Raw genomic sequence first — 18457 nt, 5'->3', positions numbered from 1 at the left:
AGGATAGGGGAGAGAGATGGGAGGATAGGGGAGAGTGATGGTAGGCCGATAGGGGATAGAGATGGAAGCATAGGGGATAGAGATGGAAGGATAGGGGAGAGAGATGGAAGGATAGGGGAGAGTGATGGAAGGATAGGGGAGAGAGATGGTAGAATAGGGGATAGAGATGGAAGGATAGGGGAGATTCATTTACTTCATTCTTATCAATAAATCGTCTTAAAAATGTTTTTCAATAAAAAGAAGATAAGCTCAAAGCTGCATAATATATTTATAAATTAGAAGTTTTTTAACATTAGAATTAAGCAGAACTGTATATATCTGAATATCCTCTGGGTTTTTATATCTATTATTAGACTATAATACTTTTTTACAGGTTTCAAGATTCTACTGAGATCCTAAATAAAATGTAAATTAATCCTTCAGCGCTGAAATAATTTCCACCGGTTAATCTTTAAACTATCTCTAGTTCAGCATTTTAATAGGTTTTAAATCTTTAGGGTTCTGTGTTTTTTCTACACTAAGAGAGATATAATATTTAAAATAAACACAGTATACTATACAGTTAAAGTTATACTAAGCAGACTAGCACGTAATAATAGGCGTAAAGTGTCAAAGGGAACTGCAATCACTCACCACATACTTTCCAATCCTTATCTTTGCAACTTGATGGTGCAAACCTTTGACTAATTAATCTACGACAACTGGTTACAAATATTTAAGAAATAGAAAAGTAATCAAAGGTCGTTAATCTTGAACGCTTGATCTTGATATTTGATTGGGGCACTTTTAAATTTGAGAATTACCGCTCGATTCCGCAATTAAAGTTATCCCTACGGGGTTTGCCATCTACGGGATAACATTAATCCGTAGGTCTGCACAAGATGTAGATCAATGTTTGATCCCGATATCAACAACAAAACTACTTCAGCCTGGGGTTTCCAGCGAAAAGAATAAATCGTTTCGCCAAAATAAAAAAAATTCACGTAAAATTTCGCATTTTTTGCATTTCGTGCGCTCGAGAAAAATGCATAAATTTTCGCTTATTTCTCTAAATTTTGCCTTAATCTGTTTCGCGAAAAAATGCTAATTTTTCGCGAGAAAATAAATGCAAAAATTTTGCGAAAAAAAAACAAAAGAAATACGGAAGAGAAATTGTTAATTATGATTTCATAAAAGTTCTTATGCTAAGCTTACAGAGCAACATTCTTTCGCTTAATTCATTTTCGCGAAAAAGTTAACGAAATACGAACGAAAATTTTCGCATTTTTTTCGCGAAAGTTTTCGTTCGCTGGAAACCCGACTTCAAACGTTTTCAGATAAAGTTTAATCACGTTCACGTAAAAAAACCTAATGTTGTTTAACATTAAATATTTTCTTTTTCAAAATTATAGAAGAATACACTAATACAACAGAGCTTGGGTTCAATATTTGATTCCTGAGGCGAGTATTGAATGTGTATTGGAACTAAATAAGCTTGTATACAAAATCCTCAAATATAATATTAAGTCTGAACTCAAAACAACATTTGTATAATAAATACGAATTGGATATTTTGAAAACAATACAAGAATGGAAATATAGAGTTATGATTTTAGAAAATAAAACAAAATCGAGCTAGTTTGTTAAATACTAGTTAAACACGGTAAAATGCTGAACTGAAAGAAAGTATTCAAAAACATGACATTTGGGGAACTAAAGCACACTCCTCATGCCGCTTTAGTAATTGTAAATTGGCGGTACAGTCCAAAGTAGGACTGCAAAGGTTGGCCCAGCTCGGATATTCAAATGTACACCGCTGGGGCTTGAAAGTTTGTTTTTATTAATGACACTTTTCAATAAATACTTAAAATAATATTGTTAAAACTATATTATTTAAATTCCCGTAGAATTTCAGATGAGTAAATAAAATAAAAAATATACACAAAAATTTATTTTTAATTAAAACTACAAGCTTCATACAACTTTAATCGTAATCAATTGAAAAAAACCGATGCAGTTTATTAAAATTAAAATGAATGGTTTAAATCTAAATTTTTTGAGAGTTTGATCATTTTGAAGTTTTGAGTTGTACGTTTATAATTTCTGGAGGTTTGTACAACTTTATAAACAAATACTGTACAAGCATTGATTTAACATTGATTTAAGCTTTATGTATATATACATAGTACACGAACACAGTTTTCACTAAGCAGTTTGCAAGGGTGAGAACTAATAAATATTTATATTGGCTGCCACTTCTTACAGGATGTGATGAACAAAAATCTATATTATTTTGTGTAAACTGTACAGACTAAAGAGAAAACTGTACACTGTAAACTGTACAGATTACAATCTTAACTATACAAAGTACACTGTAAACTGCACGAAGTACACTGCAACCAGTACAGAGTACACTGTTAACGTGTACAGTGTACATAGTATACATTGTTAACTGTAAAAAGTAAACTTTAAACAGTACAGTGTACAGAGTACATTAGAAACTGAACAGTGTACAGAGTTCACTGTTAACTGTAACAAAGTATGCTGAACAAGTTTGCATTATTGGAACGGGTAGAATGGGGGCTTTATTTAGTCAAATTAAGGATGGAAGTGGAAGGGAAGTGAGGGATGGGGATATAAGTGAAAGAAGATTAGGAAGAGGAGAGGAAGTAAGAGATGGGGATATAAGTGGAAGTAGATTAGGACGAGGAGAGGAAGTAAGAGATGGGGATATAAGTGGAAGTAGATTAGGAAAGAGATGGGGATATAAGTGGAAGTAGATTAGGACGAGGAGAGGAAGTAAGAGATGGGGATATAAGTGGAAGTAGATTAGGACGAGGAGAGGAAGGAGAAAAGGATAACCATAGCAGAGTAAGAAGGTTAGGATCTAGCATTCAAGGAGTATTGAAGGAATATTGAAGGAATATTGAAGGAGTATTATAGGAGTATTGAAGGAATATTGAAGGAATATTGAAGGAGTATTGAAGGAGTATTGAAGGAATATTGAAGGAATATTGAAGGAGTATTGAAAGAGTGTATGGAGTGTACAAGTATATAAGGGAAAGGATAATGTATTTGTACACTATATTAAATCACAGCCGCGAATACATCATAAACCATCGAGAAATCTACAATGCCGAATTCTTAAGAATTCTTACTTGACAAAAAGAGCATTTTTGATTTGAGAAACATAGGTCTAGTTGATGTATGTATAATATGTTGAAAAGAACAGATCTGACATGAATACTAAAGGAAGGTTGAGGTCGGAAGACAAAGTTGAAGGTTTGATTAATAAACCATAACCTCGCAGAGAACAACTGTGAAATGTTTCTTCCAACGGTTTGGAACTCCTGATGCTTTAACATAGATAAACCTTCCTTCCACAGGTTCTGGACAATCAAAATGTAATCTAGGATTAAACAGAGCTGTGTTCATCCTTGAAATCACTCCACACTTAGGTTCATTTACTAGACCTGGAGAATCCAGTTTAGGTTTATCCGATACATATACACTTAGTTTATCCAGGTTGTGTACATAATCAGTGTACGGAGTAATCTTATCCTGTCCTGTACCCTGCCAGGTTAATATCAGGACTCCGTTCACAGAGATCTTCTTTCCTAGATCCACCATCCATACTGGTTTATCTGTATAGTAGTTATCCAGGATAGCACAGTTAGGAAGATTGGTATTCTCCTTACCATCTACAGCTAAACTACTATGCCCGTATTTCCATTGCTTCCAGGAGTGACGTTTATCATTGGTCCAGGTGTGTCCCAGGTAAGCTTTATTCGGAACTAAATATAAAAATTATATATATATATAAAGATGTTTAGGTTTACACAATGACTAATAAAGTTGATTGTTATTTAAACCCCATTAAATCTTCATATTTGTTAAATTGAAAACCAGGCTTCTCAGCTAAAACTGAAACTTTGCTAAGTGTTTAAATGGGACTAAAATACTTTTTAAATTATTTTAAACACCCTGTAGTGTATTATATAATATTATTACAAATGTTTATAAACATAAAGGAGTACATCGATATAAAGATCTACATAATTGGCGGGAATAACTATCTAAATCTATTGTACTGTATGATTTGTGTAAGTAAAGTAGTATTCCTGTAAATCTGTGGAAGTGAATTTATTAAGGAATGATATAGTGGACTATATGAATCCAAATCAGAACTATTTGGCAGAGGTTGAATATATCGGGGCTAAAGAAACAATAAAATTAATTAATTGCAAATTAAAAACTATAAATGTCTCGCATCCTAAAATAGAGATGTTCCGACCAGTGTATAAGGGGTTAGAGGTGGGATTAATGTATATGTGAGAGAAGGGGAGGTTTAAAGAATGGGAGAATAATGAAGGAATTTTGGTATCCTACTATCTTACTATTCTACTATCCTATATCCTACTGTCCCACTGTCCTACTATCCTACTATCCTACCATTCATACTATCCTACTATCCTACTATCCTACTATTCTACTATTCTATATCCTACTGTCCTACTATCCTACTATCCTACCATCCTACTATCCTACTATCCTACTATCCTACTATCCTACTATCCTATTATCCTACTAATCTACTATCCTACTATCCTACTATACTACTATACTACTATCCTGCTATCCTAGTATCCTACTATCCTAGTATCCTACTATTCTACTATTCTACTATCCTACTATATTGACAGATATAGATTGAAGGGTGTAAAATGCAGAGAATAAACACTGCGGGAGATTTCTTGTTTAAAATAGTGTATTTTGCATTGCTGGTTATAGTATGCACAATATAAATGTAACACCTCTCTCTATTTTGTTACCAAGTCTTTATCACCTTTACCACTTTGAGAACTTAAATACCAGTCCTAGGACTGTGCTGGGTTGAGTATGGAGAAAATCTAATGCAGTTAATACAACTTTAAAACTTTCTCACCAGACAAAGATTTGAGAAGGATTGAGATAGAATTGGTGTCGTTTACTGGTTTAAAAATCCTTGCTGTAGAGAACTATAAATATCATAAAATTCTGTACAGTCGTCTCCAAAAACTTGTCTATTGATTTATCTGTAAAAACCCAAAATATAAAAAACCTACCACAAGCAGATCTAGAGTTTACACTGAGGAACCCAGGACCACATTCTCCAGTGTGAGGACAACCTAGAACTCCAACCCTCAACCCTATCCGTCTTCTCCAGGTTAAAGGATGAATACGGACATATCTAGTTACCATGGGAACATTGAGATAGTGTCTTCTCTCCGTCTTTATATCCATATTTCCACCAAAAATCTAGAAACAAAAATTTTAGGTCTAATACATTATAAAAAAAAACTTATATTACGGGAATTCAAATATATACAAAAATTGAGGACATTTTATTAACAGTAAAACCAATAAAAAGAAACATTATCAAAGTAAAAAAATACGAATATTTGAATCCCCGTGTTTAAATGATCATGCTTACATGTCCCTTTGTACTGTTCTCTACCTTAGCCTCTAGATGGTTTGCATCCTTGTAGTAGAACCAGATATTAGTATCATTAGAGTAGGACAAGGAGTAGGAGGTTACCCAGTTCTTCTTATCTCCTCGTCCTCTACTCATTATACCAGTAACCAGGGTGGGAGGTCCTAGATCCAACTGTAACCATTGATGCTCTAAATATTAGAAAATTTAGAAAAACGGAAATCTGAATTCAATTTTAATCTAATTATTATCATTGCTAACTTATCTTAATACGAAGCATGAACAAAGAAATTGAGTCTTTGCCACAAACTTTGATTTTCCAATCCATTTTTACAAACCAATATTTTGGACTTTAGATATTTTAAACTATGAGTTATTTTAAGTCAAATAATCTAAGTTTTAAATATCAAAGATTTATACCATCAGGTTGCAAAGATTCAGGGATTAGAAAACTTGAGTTTTTGTCACAATGACTCAATTTTTTTAAAAGAATTGCAGAAAGTTTTTTTATCAGTTGTTTAAATGTCAAGTACATTTTCAAGTAAAGTACTTAATTTAAATAGATTCACTTTGACATTTTATTAGTATATTTTTTTTGTTTATAGAGCTATTTATAGCATTAAAAATAGCAATGATCATATTTTTGCGCCCCTGAACAAACAGAACGCCGCGCTGTAGGGTATATGTTCATATGCTTAAAATTAATATGTATAATTGATTTTATGTAAAATATGTACATTGTAACATTGAGAGAAATTCGTCTTATGAAAATTGTTCTAAGAGATTCTTTATTACAAACTTTAAAACAATAGAAATAATTGGTTTAGTGAGTAGATATTAACTCAATTTTCTAGATTCATTGAGAACACATGATTCAACAGCTTTTTATTAAGATACAAGGTAAAAAAAGAAACAAAAATCTATTATTTGAAGCTGTTTATCTTGAATTGTTCCTAATATCTCTAAATAAGGATTCAAGTTTGTCATTGTCAGCCCAATAGTATCATACATTGCATTCTGACAAATTCAAATTAATCAAACTCTAAAGATTGACATTTGGTGTTCTATGCACAAGCTGCACTGCTGTATCAAACAACTCAACTGTTCTATAGATCTATCTATATAAATCAGAGAGATCTCGTCAAATTCGAACAAAAAAAACTTTATTGTTACCAAAATTCTTCACAAAATATGTCATGTATACTTTGCATTGATTCGGATATAAGCTTGAACTTTAAATACGTCTATTATGTCAATTCTGTGGGGTCAAAACATTGTAGTTAAATATTTGATCTCTCTGTATTGTGTGAATGTGAAAATACATGCATCGATCAATACAAGATATAAAGTATAATAGTAATATATAAATATAATATATATTTATACATAGATTTATATAGATCTGTAGAACAGGTTTCCTTGTCACTGGAACTTATCTTAACACATCTTAAAACCTTATTAACAACTTTAATTAAAATATTCTACACACTCCCCCCACTAGACACTACACACTAGACAAGATTAATTGTCAGGGTAAATGTATATTTAAATTTTAAATCTTGCAACAGAAACAATAGAGGATATTGTCAGAGCTATTTTCAGTACTGGGAAAACGACAATATCTTCCTCATTATTAATCCGATAAAGATTTGAAGGGTACCCTTGTGAATCGATGTCCCTCTTTGAATTGAGGGTCATTAGAAAAAAAATAACAGTCCCTTTAATGAACTAAGCACTATTTACTTTATTAACGTTTTAGTAAATACTCACCATTAGTTCTCCTAGGGCACCAGCCCCCTGCACTATAAATATGACCGTCAGCAGGAGTACAAGTATCCTTAGACTTTTTCCTTCTCCCAGTACTACTACTCTCTAGCTGGGTACTCGGTAGCTCGGAGATTAAACTATTACACTCCTGGCAGCCCAGCACTTCCATCCTGAGGGAGGGATGGTTGTGCCAAGCTTCTATATGTATCCTGATAAACCTGGCTCGGACAGTGTGCTCCAGGTAGGATACTTTAATAGTGTGTGTATCCTGGTTACCCCGGTACACCTGAATATAGGAATATATAGAATACAATAAATTATCTACAAAATATTTAAAAATATTATTAGAAATATCAAGAAGACTATGCTTTTATATTTTTAAACCGCTTATTAACCATGTTTACTAACTAATAAGGTAATCCCAATTTTTTAAAATTTCTAACAAAAATCTGGAATACATAAAGAAGTGCAGGAAAAGAAGAATCTATGAGCTGTATAATGAAGAAGAATATACAGAACTGTAAGATAAAGAAGAATCTACAGAACTGTAAGATAAAGAAGAATCTATAGAACTGTAGGATAAAGAAGCAGATATGGAACTGTAAGATAAAGAATAATCTACAGAACTGTAAGATAAAGAAGCATATATAGAACTGTAAGATAAAGAAGAATCTACAGAACTGTAAGATAAAGAAGCATATATGGAACTGTAAGATAAAGAAGCTTATATAGAACTGTAAGATAAAGAAGAATCTATAGAACTGTAAGATAAAGAAGAATCTATAGAACTGTAAGATAAAGAAGAATCTACAGAACTGTAAGATAAAGAAGAATCTATAGAACTGTAAGATAAAGAAGCATATATAGAACTGTAAGATAAAGAAGAATCTATAGAATTGTAAGATAAAGAAAAATGTATAGAACTGTAAGATAAAGAAGAATCTATAGAACTGTAAGATAAAGAAGCATATATAGAACTGTAAGATAAAGAAGCAAATATAGAACTGTAAGATAAAGAAGCATTTATAGAACTGTCATATATAGAGGCATACATAGAACTGTAAGATAAAGTAGCATATATAGAACTGTAAGATGAAGAAGCATACATATAGGACTGTAAGATAAAGTAGTTTATATAGAACTGTAAAAAAAGAATACATAGAACTGTAAGATAAAAAAGCATATATAAAACTGTAAGAAAAGAAGAATACATAGAACTGTAAGATAAAGAAGAATATATAAAAATTGTAAGATAAAGAATAATATATAGAACTGTAAGAAAAAGAAGAATATAAAGAACTGTAAGATAGAGAAGAATTCATAAAACATGTAAGATAAAGAAGAATATATGGAACAGTAAGATAAAGAAGAATATATGGAGCAGTAAGATAAAGAATATTATGTAAAACTGTAAGAAAAAGAAGAATATAAAGAACTGTAAGATAAAGAAGAATGTTTAGAACTGGAAGATAAAGAAGAATTTATAGAACTGTAAGATAAAGAAGCATATATAGAACTGTAAGATAAAGAAGCATATATAGAACTGCAAGATAAAGAAGAATCTATAGAACTGTAAGATAAAGAAGAATGTTTAGAACTGAAAGATAAAGAAGAATTTATAGAACTGTGAGATAGAGAGAAAATATAGGACTGTAAGATAAAGAAGAATATATGGACCAGTAAGATAAAGAAGAATGTTTAGAACTGGAAGATAAAGAAGAATGTTTAGAACTGGAAGATAAAGAAGAATGTTTAGAACTGGAAGATAAAGAAGAATGTTTAGAACTGGAAGATAAACAAAAATTTATAGAACTGTAAGATTGAGAGAAAATATAGAACTGTAAGATAAAATATAGAACTGTAAGATAAAGAAGAATAAATAGAACTTAAAGACTGCAAATGAATGCAATTAATGGAAGAATGCAATTAATGTTTTAAATCCTATCGCTAAAAGCCCTCTATATCTACGCATAGCAACTACAATGAACTAATTATTAGCGAATGCAGTTTCAAGGGAACGCAAGTAATAATTACAGGGACCAGTCTTTCCAGCTCATTTCTGTACATTAAACCATTCTCAGATTTTAACCAGGTTCAAGAGAACATTTTGATAGAATAAAAATATTTATTTATACAAAGACAACCTTAATAAAGAGAACCAGACATGCCCTANCCCCTCCCTCTTCTCTATATGTGCAATAAAGTCCAATCTAAAATGAATTTATTCCAACTGTTTTGTTGATTGCAGGATTTAGATAAACTCCTGATATAAACCAAACCAAACCATAATATTACACAAACCAAACCAAACCATAATATTACACAAACCAAACCAAACCATAATATAAACCAAACCAAACCAAACCATAATATTACACAAACCAAACCAAACCATAATATTACACAAACCATACCAAATAATTGATCACACAAACTATACAAACCATTGATACTATTACAAACACCATACGAAAATATTAACAATATTGCACAAATCATAATAAACCATTGATAATTTTACACAAATTATTGATTATATTACGCAAACCATAACAAACCATTTTAACCCTGACAAAAATCTAACCATTGGTAACACTTTTATAAACCACGCTGAACCATTGAATAAAAAAAGACCAGTATAAAAGCAGTGTCATACATAAACACCAACAGAACCAAAAACAAATAATGATAACAGAACCCAAAATTACATTTTGTTTTAGCTTGAAAATCTATAATATCTTTTCATCCTTGATCTGAAAAGGGTTTGAAAGGTACCGCTGCATGTGAATATGTCAGCTGTTCCTTGAAACCAAACAAATGCTTCTTCGGCTCAACATTGAGCCTTATTCTCCACTAAAACCAACCAAGGTAGAAGATTGGGTCTTAAAGTCGGGTTTAAGGAATTACAGCTCGAGCCGAAGTTTTTAAGTCGCGGGCTCAGATGAGTGTGTGGAGGGTAAAGAATGATACAGGGTTGGATGTGTGGAAGGTAAAGATGGGTATAGGGTTGTATGTGTGAAGGGTAAAGAATGATATAGTGTTGGATGTGTGGAGGGTAAAGAAGGATACAGGGTTGTATGTGTGGAAGGTAAAGAAGGATAAAGTGTTGTATGTGTGGAGGGTAAAGATGGGTATAGTGTTGTATGTGTGGAGGGTAAAGAAGGGTATAGTGTTGTATGTGTGGAGGGTAAAGAAGGATACAGGGTTGGATGTGTGGAGGGTAAAGAATGATGTAGGGTTGTATGTGTGGAGGTTAAAGAAGGATACAGGGTTGTATGTGTGGAAGGTAAAGAAGGGTATAGGGTTGTATGTGTGGAGGGTAAAGAAGTATATAAGGCTGGATGTGTGGAGGGTAAAGAAGGATACAGTGTTGGATGTGTGGAGGGTAAAGAAGGATACAGGGTTGGATGTGTGGAAGGTAAAGAAGGATACAGGTTTGGATGTGTGGAGGGTAAAGAAGGATATAGGGTTGGATGTGTGGAGGGTAAAGAAGGATATAGTGTTGTATGTGCGGAGGGTAAAGAAGGGTAGGGTTGGATGTGTGGAGAGTAAAGAAGGATATAGGGTTGGATGTGTGGAGGGTAAAGAAGGATACAGGGTTGGATGTGTGGAGAGTAAAGATATAAATATTGTGTTGTATGTGTGGAGGGTAAAGAAGGATATAGGGTTGTATGTGTGGAGGGTAAAGAAGGATATAGTGTTGTATGTGTGGAGGGTAAAGGGAGGAATACTTATAAAATACTACCTTTTTATTCCCATAAATATCTCTAGCAAACTCCCATCTGAAATATTGCAAGATTAGAAGTTAAACTGGTTTCTAAATATATTCTAAATATACAACAAATCTCTTTATTTCATCCTGGTTTAGATTTATATCTTTAGAAAACTACAGACAGCCATAGAAGGCAACTTTAGAGAGTATCGATGAACGAACCCCAGTTTGAAAAAACAGAGCTTAAAAGATATTTTTATGATTTTATTATTTCATAAAATACATATTTTGTTTTGGTAAACAATTAAAACTCAGTTGAACCTCACTGGATTTTAAAAAAGTCCTTAGTCCCTAAAAAATCAATCAAAAATAAACATTTTTCATTTCAAACTCAAAGTTTAATTTGAAACCTTATTTTTATTCGATTGGCTCAATGAAAATAAAGTGAATATTTATTTAATAGAAAACGTGTGTTGTGGAGTTGCACAACCAGAGAATCTTTTATATCTCATAATATTAAACCAACTTTGTCATCTCAAAAAACCTTAATCTATATATAAATTTGGCTTGTCTGTCTGTTTGTTTGTCTGTCTGTTTGTATCCAATAAACGTCAAAACGGCTGAACCGATCGGGCCCAAATTTTTTGTGGGACATCACGTGACCAAAGGAAAGGTTTATGAATGATCAAAATTTCAAATATTTGTCTCCATCAAAATTCGATCTTCATTAAATTTTTGAAAATTTTGAAAATTCACGAATTTTTTTGTGAAATTCCGCGAATTATTTTTGTTTTGTTTTACAATGTACACAAAGAGAACATGTTCACAATTAATTTAGAAGATGGGCGCGAAGCGCCCTATAAGGCTAGTCTATATATAAATTTGGCTTGTCTGTCTGGGTGTCTGTTTGTTTGTTTGTATCCAATAAACGTCAAAACGGCTGAACCGATCGGGCCCAAATTTTTTGTGGGACCTCACGTGACCCCAAGGAAGGTTTATGAATGATCAAAATTTTAAAAATTTATGTTTAAAAGTTTTTTATTTTTAAAAAAGTTTTGAAAATGCGCAAACAAATATTATTAAATCCGCAAACTTTTTTTGTTTTTGTTTTATACTGTACAAAGAGAAGATGTTCAGAGATAAAGCCACAATTAAAAGTTGAAATAGAAGATGGGCGCGAAGCGCCCTAAAAGCCTAGAAAGAAGGCCGCAAAGCGCCCTGAATTTCTAGTATTACCAAAATTGAATAAACTCGATAATTGTTTACTGAAAAGCAATCTAAAATAGCATTGTTTTACACGTAAAGAGATTGTCAAAGTTATTTCAAATGATTCCGGTCCTAACATAACACGTCACATTCACATACTCTTTAAACCTTTATCTGAGTAAAAATGAAGAAGATATTGTCGTTTTTCTATTTTAAAATGTGATGATTTATGACATTTTCCTTCAGCAGTGTAAATCCGACTTTATAAATTAAGGGACACTTGAAATTACGTCTACAGTCCCTTTATACAACAAACCTTTCTGGTTAAAATAACATTGTTCCTTAAACCACTTAAAGCAAACAAAATGTTGGTTATGATTGTGTTATTATGAAAATCACAATTCTACCGAATGATTTTGCAAATAATGTTCTTTCTTTGCACGTCGCAAAAAAAACAATGATAAACTGCAGCATTTTTAACCAAAAGATAAAACTTAGGACTTGACAACTCAGACTTAAATGCTAAAATATAATAAATAATCTGGATTTTAAAGAGACTGTATCCGGATTTTAGTTAAAGTAAATTGCACTAACAATACTGTAAAATTGGAACTTGTATTATAAATCTGAACAATCCCTTTAAAGTTAAAAACATGATTTTTGCAATGTTTTTATTTTATTTTATGTTGTAAATGCAGAAGCATGCGTCTAGTAGATAACAATATGAATATTGATATTAGGATACAGAACGGACCAAATCCTTTAAAAATATCACAATTGGGACAAGAAAAAAAAAAATAGATTATCGGAAAAAATATTTAATTTTAATCTCTAACTCTGTTCAAAGCAATCATATCAAATTCTTGAAACGTAATGTAAAGAAAAGGAACTAAGTTTTTGTCACAAACTTAAATTTTCCAATCCCTTATCTTTGCAACCTGAGAGTGTAAACCTTTAATATTTCAAACTTAAACGATTTGATCTAACAAAATTAATAGTTTGAAATATCAATACGACATTGTCTTGCAATAATATAGTGGTTAGAAAGTCGGAGTTTGTGACGAAAACGCAGTGCCTTTTATTTTTGTATCATTAATTTGTAATTATTTTAAATTACCTGTAAGCATCTAGACTATATGAGATTATATAATGGGTGACCCACTGATCCATAGTGTCCCTCCCTTGCGTCATAACACCCGCAATCTCTGACTCCACCCCTAGATCTACTAGGATCCACTCCCCCTGCTTTAAATGCTCCGGACACCACGCCCTCTTCCCTGGGGAGTGTAGGCGGGCAAACTTGACAGCACAATCTGGATCCTCACCACGGCTGACAACACTGCTGGCTGCCAACTGCCAATCCTTGATCTCTCCTGAGAGAAGGCCGAGGGGGCGGGCCCGACACTCGGACTTGACATACTGGAGATTGAATAAGAAGATGAGCAGGCTCCAGGAGATAATGATAGATCTTATGTAGAAGAGGTGTGAACTGATATCCCGGTTCATCTGGAATTTAAATCATCGTGAATTTGTGAAAACATTAAGCCGCCATTTTATAAAAGAAAATTGATGATTTTTCCTTGTAAAGTTGCGGATTTGTTGTTTGGTAAATTAAGATTAAAATTATTTTGTTCTGTAATGTGATTTTTAAACACGAGATTATCTCTCAACTGAAAGGTTTAGATTTACAAAATATTTTCCGATAATAATAATTTTATTTTTATCTTATCTCCAGTTTGATTTGATACAAAGCCAAGTATGTTCACAATATCAGAAACTTTTACAGTAGCACTTTAATTTATGAAATAAATATTTGATAAAATAACAAATGTGAATTTTGGCAACACTGTTGATGAATAGTTTTTTTAAACTTTATATTCTCACGATTTCATTCCATTATTTTTATTAATGAATTCAGATTGTTTAATGGACAAAATATTGAACATCAAAATACAAATATCAATTTGCTCTTTAAAAAAAATATCAAAACAGCATTTTAAAGTTTTGTTATTTCTTTTCAATTGTGTATTATTAAACGATTTTTTCTTTACTAACGCTAGATCAATGGTTCACAACTATATTATTATATTATAAAGATTATAAAGATGTATTCACACACAAAGATATAAATACATATATAAATGGTGTAGTTTAAATTTGTTTAAATAAGTTTTTGAAAATACAGGTTTCCAAAAGAAAAGAGAAAAATATGCAAAATTATGCACAAATAGACAACATATAAATTATTCATTCTTGTATTTAAAAGTTCTTGTAAAACCGGAACTTTCCATGCATGTTCCAATGGGACATCAAAATATTTCATTTCTTTCTTAACTAACATTTTACTAAGATCCGAAAGATTTACAGAACACTCATTTGCAATACAAAATAAATTTCTGCCAAGAACTGTGTTAAGGTCATTTTTACATAAATTAGAAAGAAATCTAATGCAAAGCTTAGAACTTGCTTCAATAGTCTCATAGAAAGACGCACATCTGCTAGCCAACATAGTTTTTACATTGTGAAATACTTTCAATTAAGTACCTTAAATATCTTAAAGTTTTGGTCTTCTTTATAATATAGAAAACAAAAGTTTCATAAACCAAAATTTAAAAATTANGTCTCGGAAAGCCTGGGAAAATGCTCTTTTTTAACGATAAGAAGAGTTTTGATATTTAATTAAAATATTTTCTGTTTTGATTGATTTATCCCAGTTTTATGACAGGGAGAATTCAGTTTCTCAATCAAAATTAGAATTAAAGATATATAATCAAAAATAATTAGATAAACTCAAATTCTTTGATAAAAAATTATTTTTTCTAAAATGTTTCTCAAATTAAAATATTTGAAATTTATTTTATAATTTCGTATTGAATTAATTTAAATTTCAAGAATATTATTTTTAAAATTACCTTTTCCTGTTTTTTATTTTGGCTATCCGTGGTTTTTATAAGGTTTTAATTTGAATTTGCCACATTTAAACATTGCATCAAACTTCACTTTTGGGCACTCCAAGTCCTACTGACATAAAAGCCAAATATTTTGCGTAAAAGCATGGGCGGGTACGCCCATATTTTACAACTCACCTGCTTGGAACCCAAGGCTAGTCAGTCAGGGAGGAACCCATGCCAGTACAACTAATGGAGGAGGAACCGGGCCGGTACAACTAGAAATGAAAATAGGAAAATTTGATCCTTCCTTGCAGAATTCCTGTCCTTTAAACAGAGATACAATAACACATTTGTAAATATCAATGTCGTATTAAAGATATAAATCAAAAATAAGCCCAATATATATTATGATTAGGAAAGATAGATTAAATTTGATTAACTCTCGGTTCAAACTGAAATAGAAAAATTGAGATTTTTTAACACCTCGAACCTATGATGATTATGAAAAGATGGTATTTTGTTCTTCCTATGGTACTGGTTTTAAGGGAGCTTCGCTTTCAACCATCCATAAACCATTTCCCTGGGGTCATGACTTATGAGAGCTGCCGTTTCACTCTCAACTAAGCTATCGGTGCCATACACTGACCGAAGATATAGTAGTGTTTAGTGGAGAGTGGTTTTGACGTTTATTGGATACAAACAATAAAGATGGTGGGTGTGTGTATCCTGTCTAGAATTATATAGGATGAGGATATCTTATGTTTTGACTCTAAATATATAAAGAATCAGTTTCAGAGAATTCAGTTTAGTCATTCTGCAGGATTCGGCGCATTCTCAACAATTCTGTTGTAAAGTTGTTGGTTTTTAGGTTTCGGTAAAGGAATTTTAAAACTCATCTAAAGAATGCAATTACCAACATCTAAGCTTCCGGTTTGTTCTGAAATAATCTGCAGTTCTCTGAACGAATATATAGATATAAGTAGCGTTTATTGAAGATTGCAATAAGGTTCAGCTTCAAAGAATAATAATGCTTAGGGTTCAATTGAGGATCAGGATCAGGATCAGAATGTATTCAGCTTTAAAATCAGGAAGGACTCAGATTTCCTACTTTGTATTTAGATCAGGGATTCTGTCAAATCAAATTCAGCTTTAAATCCAGAAGGAATGCAACTTAGGGATAAATATTTAGTAGGGATTTAGCTATGGGACCAAGAAGCATTCTTCTCAAAGATCAGAGAGGATTCTGATCAAAGATCAGGAAGGATTAGCTGCTCAAAGATCAGAGAGGTTTCTGCTCAAAGATCAGAGAGGATTCTGCTCAAAGATCAGAGAGGATTCTGCTCAAAGATCAGAGAGGATTCTGCTCAAAGATCAGGGAGGATTCTGCTCAAAGATCAGGGAAGATTCTGCTCAAAGATCAGGGAGGATTCTGCTCAAAGATCAGAGAGGATTCTGCTCAAAGATCAGAGAGGATTCTGCTCAAAGATCAGGGAGGTTTCTGCTCAAAGATCAGAGAGGATTAGCTGCTCAAAGGTCAGAGAGGTTTCTGCTCAAAGATCAGGGAGGATTAGCTGCTCGCTCAAAGATCAGAGAGGATTAGCTGCTCAAAGATCATAGAGGATTCTGTTCAAAGATCAGAGAGGATTCTGCTCAAAGATCAGGGAGGATTCTGCTCAAAAATTAGGAAAGATCTAATTCAGAGATCAGGAAAGATTCAACTGAGGGATCATGTTTAAAGATTAAATATTCAAAACTTGATTTTAAACTTCATCTAATTGTTTTTATCTGATGAATAGACGAGGAAATGATTTTCTAAAATGCTTCACAAAAACCAAACTGTTCTTTGATTGTAATCATTTAAATATATTTGAGTCTCTTTTTGCGCCACTTTAAAAGGTTATTGTAGTTTTTGTTATTTTTTGCGTCAGATCGTGAACTTTTTCCAGGCAATGATTCTTCATCCCTTTGTATGGAAACTTGTCTAAATAGATTTCTGAAAACTACGCAACTTTGAATAGTTATTCAGTCATAGAGTAGTTAGAGAAGGAACTGATATTCAGTTATAGAGTAGTTAGAGAAGGAACTGATATTCAGTTATAGAGTAGTTAGAGAAGGAACTGATATTCAGTCATAGAGTAGTAAGAGAAGGAAATGATATTCAGTTATAGAGTAGTTAGAGAAGGAGCTGATATTCAGTTATATAGTAGTTAGGGAAGGAACAGATATTCAGTCATAGAGTTATAGTTAGAGAAGGAACAGATATTCAGTCATAGAGTAGTTAGAGAAGGAACAGATATTTAGTCATAGAGTAGTTAGAGAAGGAACAGATATTTAGTCATAGAGTAGTTAGAGAAGGAACAGATATTCAGTCATAGAGAAGTTAGAGAAGGAACAGATATTCAGTCATAGAGAAGTTAGAGAAGGAACAGATATTCAGTCATAGAGTAGTTAGAGAAGGAACAGATATTCAGTCATAGAGAAGTTACAGAAGGAACAGATATTGAGTCATGGAGTAGTTAGAGAAGGTACAACTATTTAGAGAAGTTAGAGGGGGGGGGAGAATGGCCTTGTATTTTTGTAGTTGATTTTTCAAGTTAATGGAAAAAAATGTTTGCTTTTTATCGACAAAAAATACATATAATATAGTTCAGATGTAGTCTGTCTAGTTCACAGTTTTTTGCGTAACAGAAAGTTAAATATAGCTACTACACCCCCCCCCCTGTATTGTCAAAAAGGCGTTGTTTAGTTGTGATGCATGATCAGATCATTGATTAAAAGGTTAAAAAATGCAATATATGGTTATGTTTGAAAAAATTAAAAATGATTCAACGTAGAACCGGACTAAAGAAAAAGTTCTCCAATCCAAACTTTAGGAAAATCTATCCAGGGCCGGGGTTCATGTGTTATGATCGAACATTCAAACAGACATCGGGACAGAGATTACTATTTTATATATATAGAGATGCAAAAGACTGAAACCTTGAAAACTTTAAATATAAAGAGTTCCAGGTCTTATAAAAGTCTCATCTTTTTTGGGTATCCCTGTATAAAATGCATTTATTATAACTTATTCTCCCTTCCACTTGAAAGGAACCTTGGGTCTTAAATTGCGGATTTATGTAATTTTTAATTATTAGTTATTTAATTAATATATATATGCATATGTAACTCTAAAAGAAATATTTAGAATTCTACTCTATTCTACTCTATTTGCATCTTTCCGAGCATCATATATGTTGATTTACTATATACGCTCAGAGTTCCATCTAACTGGAGTTCAGGAGGTGATTAACCTTGTTCATTATAGTTCAGGAGGTTATTACCCTTGTTCATTAGAGTTCAGGAGATGATTATCCCTGTTTATCAGAGTTCAGTCTATAGCTAGAGTAAAGGGGGTTATTATCTTTGTTATTAGAGTTTAATCTAGCA

At 32.3% G+C, this 18457-nt stretch overlaps 1 protein-coding gene across 4 annotated transcripts; it reads right to left on the bottom strand.

The window, feature by feature from the left end:
- Nucleotides 1-2128: 2128 nt before the first annotated feature.
- LOC111703821 (lactadherin) lies at nucleotides 2129-15163 on the bottom strand. Of its 4 annotated transcripts, none has more exons than XR_002765690.1 (8): nucleotides 15050-15163; nucleotides 13255-13643; nucleotides 10965-11001; nucleotides 7223-7505; nucleotides 5453-5643; nucleotides 5085-5277; nucleotides 2380-3773; nucleotides 2129-2281 (listed from the first exon to the last, which is right to left on the bottom strand). XR_002765690.1 is itself a non-coding variant. In XM_023475884.1 (7 exons), exons 2-7 carry the CDS (start codon nucleotides 13641-13643, stop codon nucleotides 3268-3270), a joined length of 1599 nt encoding a protein of 532 aa, XP_023331652.1. In that variant the 5' UTR covers nucleotides 15050-15163; the 3' UTR covers nucleotides 2129-3267. The 4 variants fall into 4 exon arrangements, 2 of the variants coding, with proteins under 2 accessions (XP_023331652.1, XP_023331653.1); XR_002765691.1 differs by having other exon boundaries at nucleotides 2129-2290; nucleotides 2510-3773; XM_023475884.1 differs by having other exon boundaries at nucleotides 2129-3773.
- Nucleotides 15164-18457: the final 3294 nt, after the last annotated feature.

This window comes from Eurytemora carolleeae, unplaced genomic scaffold, assembly GCF_000591075.1.
Source record: "Eurytemora carolleeae unplaced genomic scaffold, Eaff_2.0 scaffold579, whole genome shotgun sequence".
In the NCBI taxonomy this organism is placed as follows: domain Eukaryota; kingdom Metazoa; phylum Arthropoda; class Copepoda; order Calanoida; family Temoridae; genus Eurytemora; species Eurytemora carolleeae.
The sequence above is the reverse complement of the archived record's forward strand: the minus strand, read 5'-3'. Positions and strand labels throughout refer to the sequence as shown.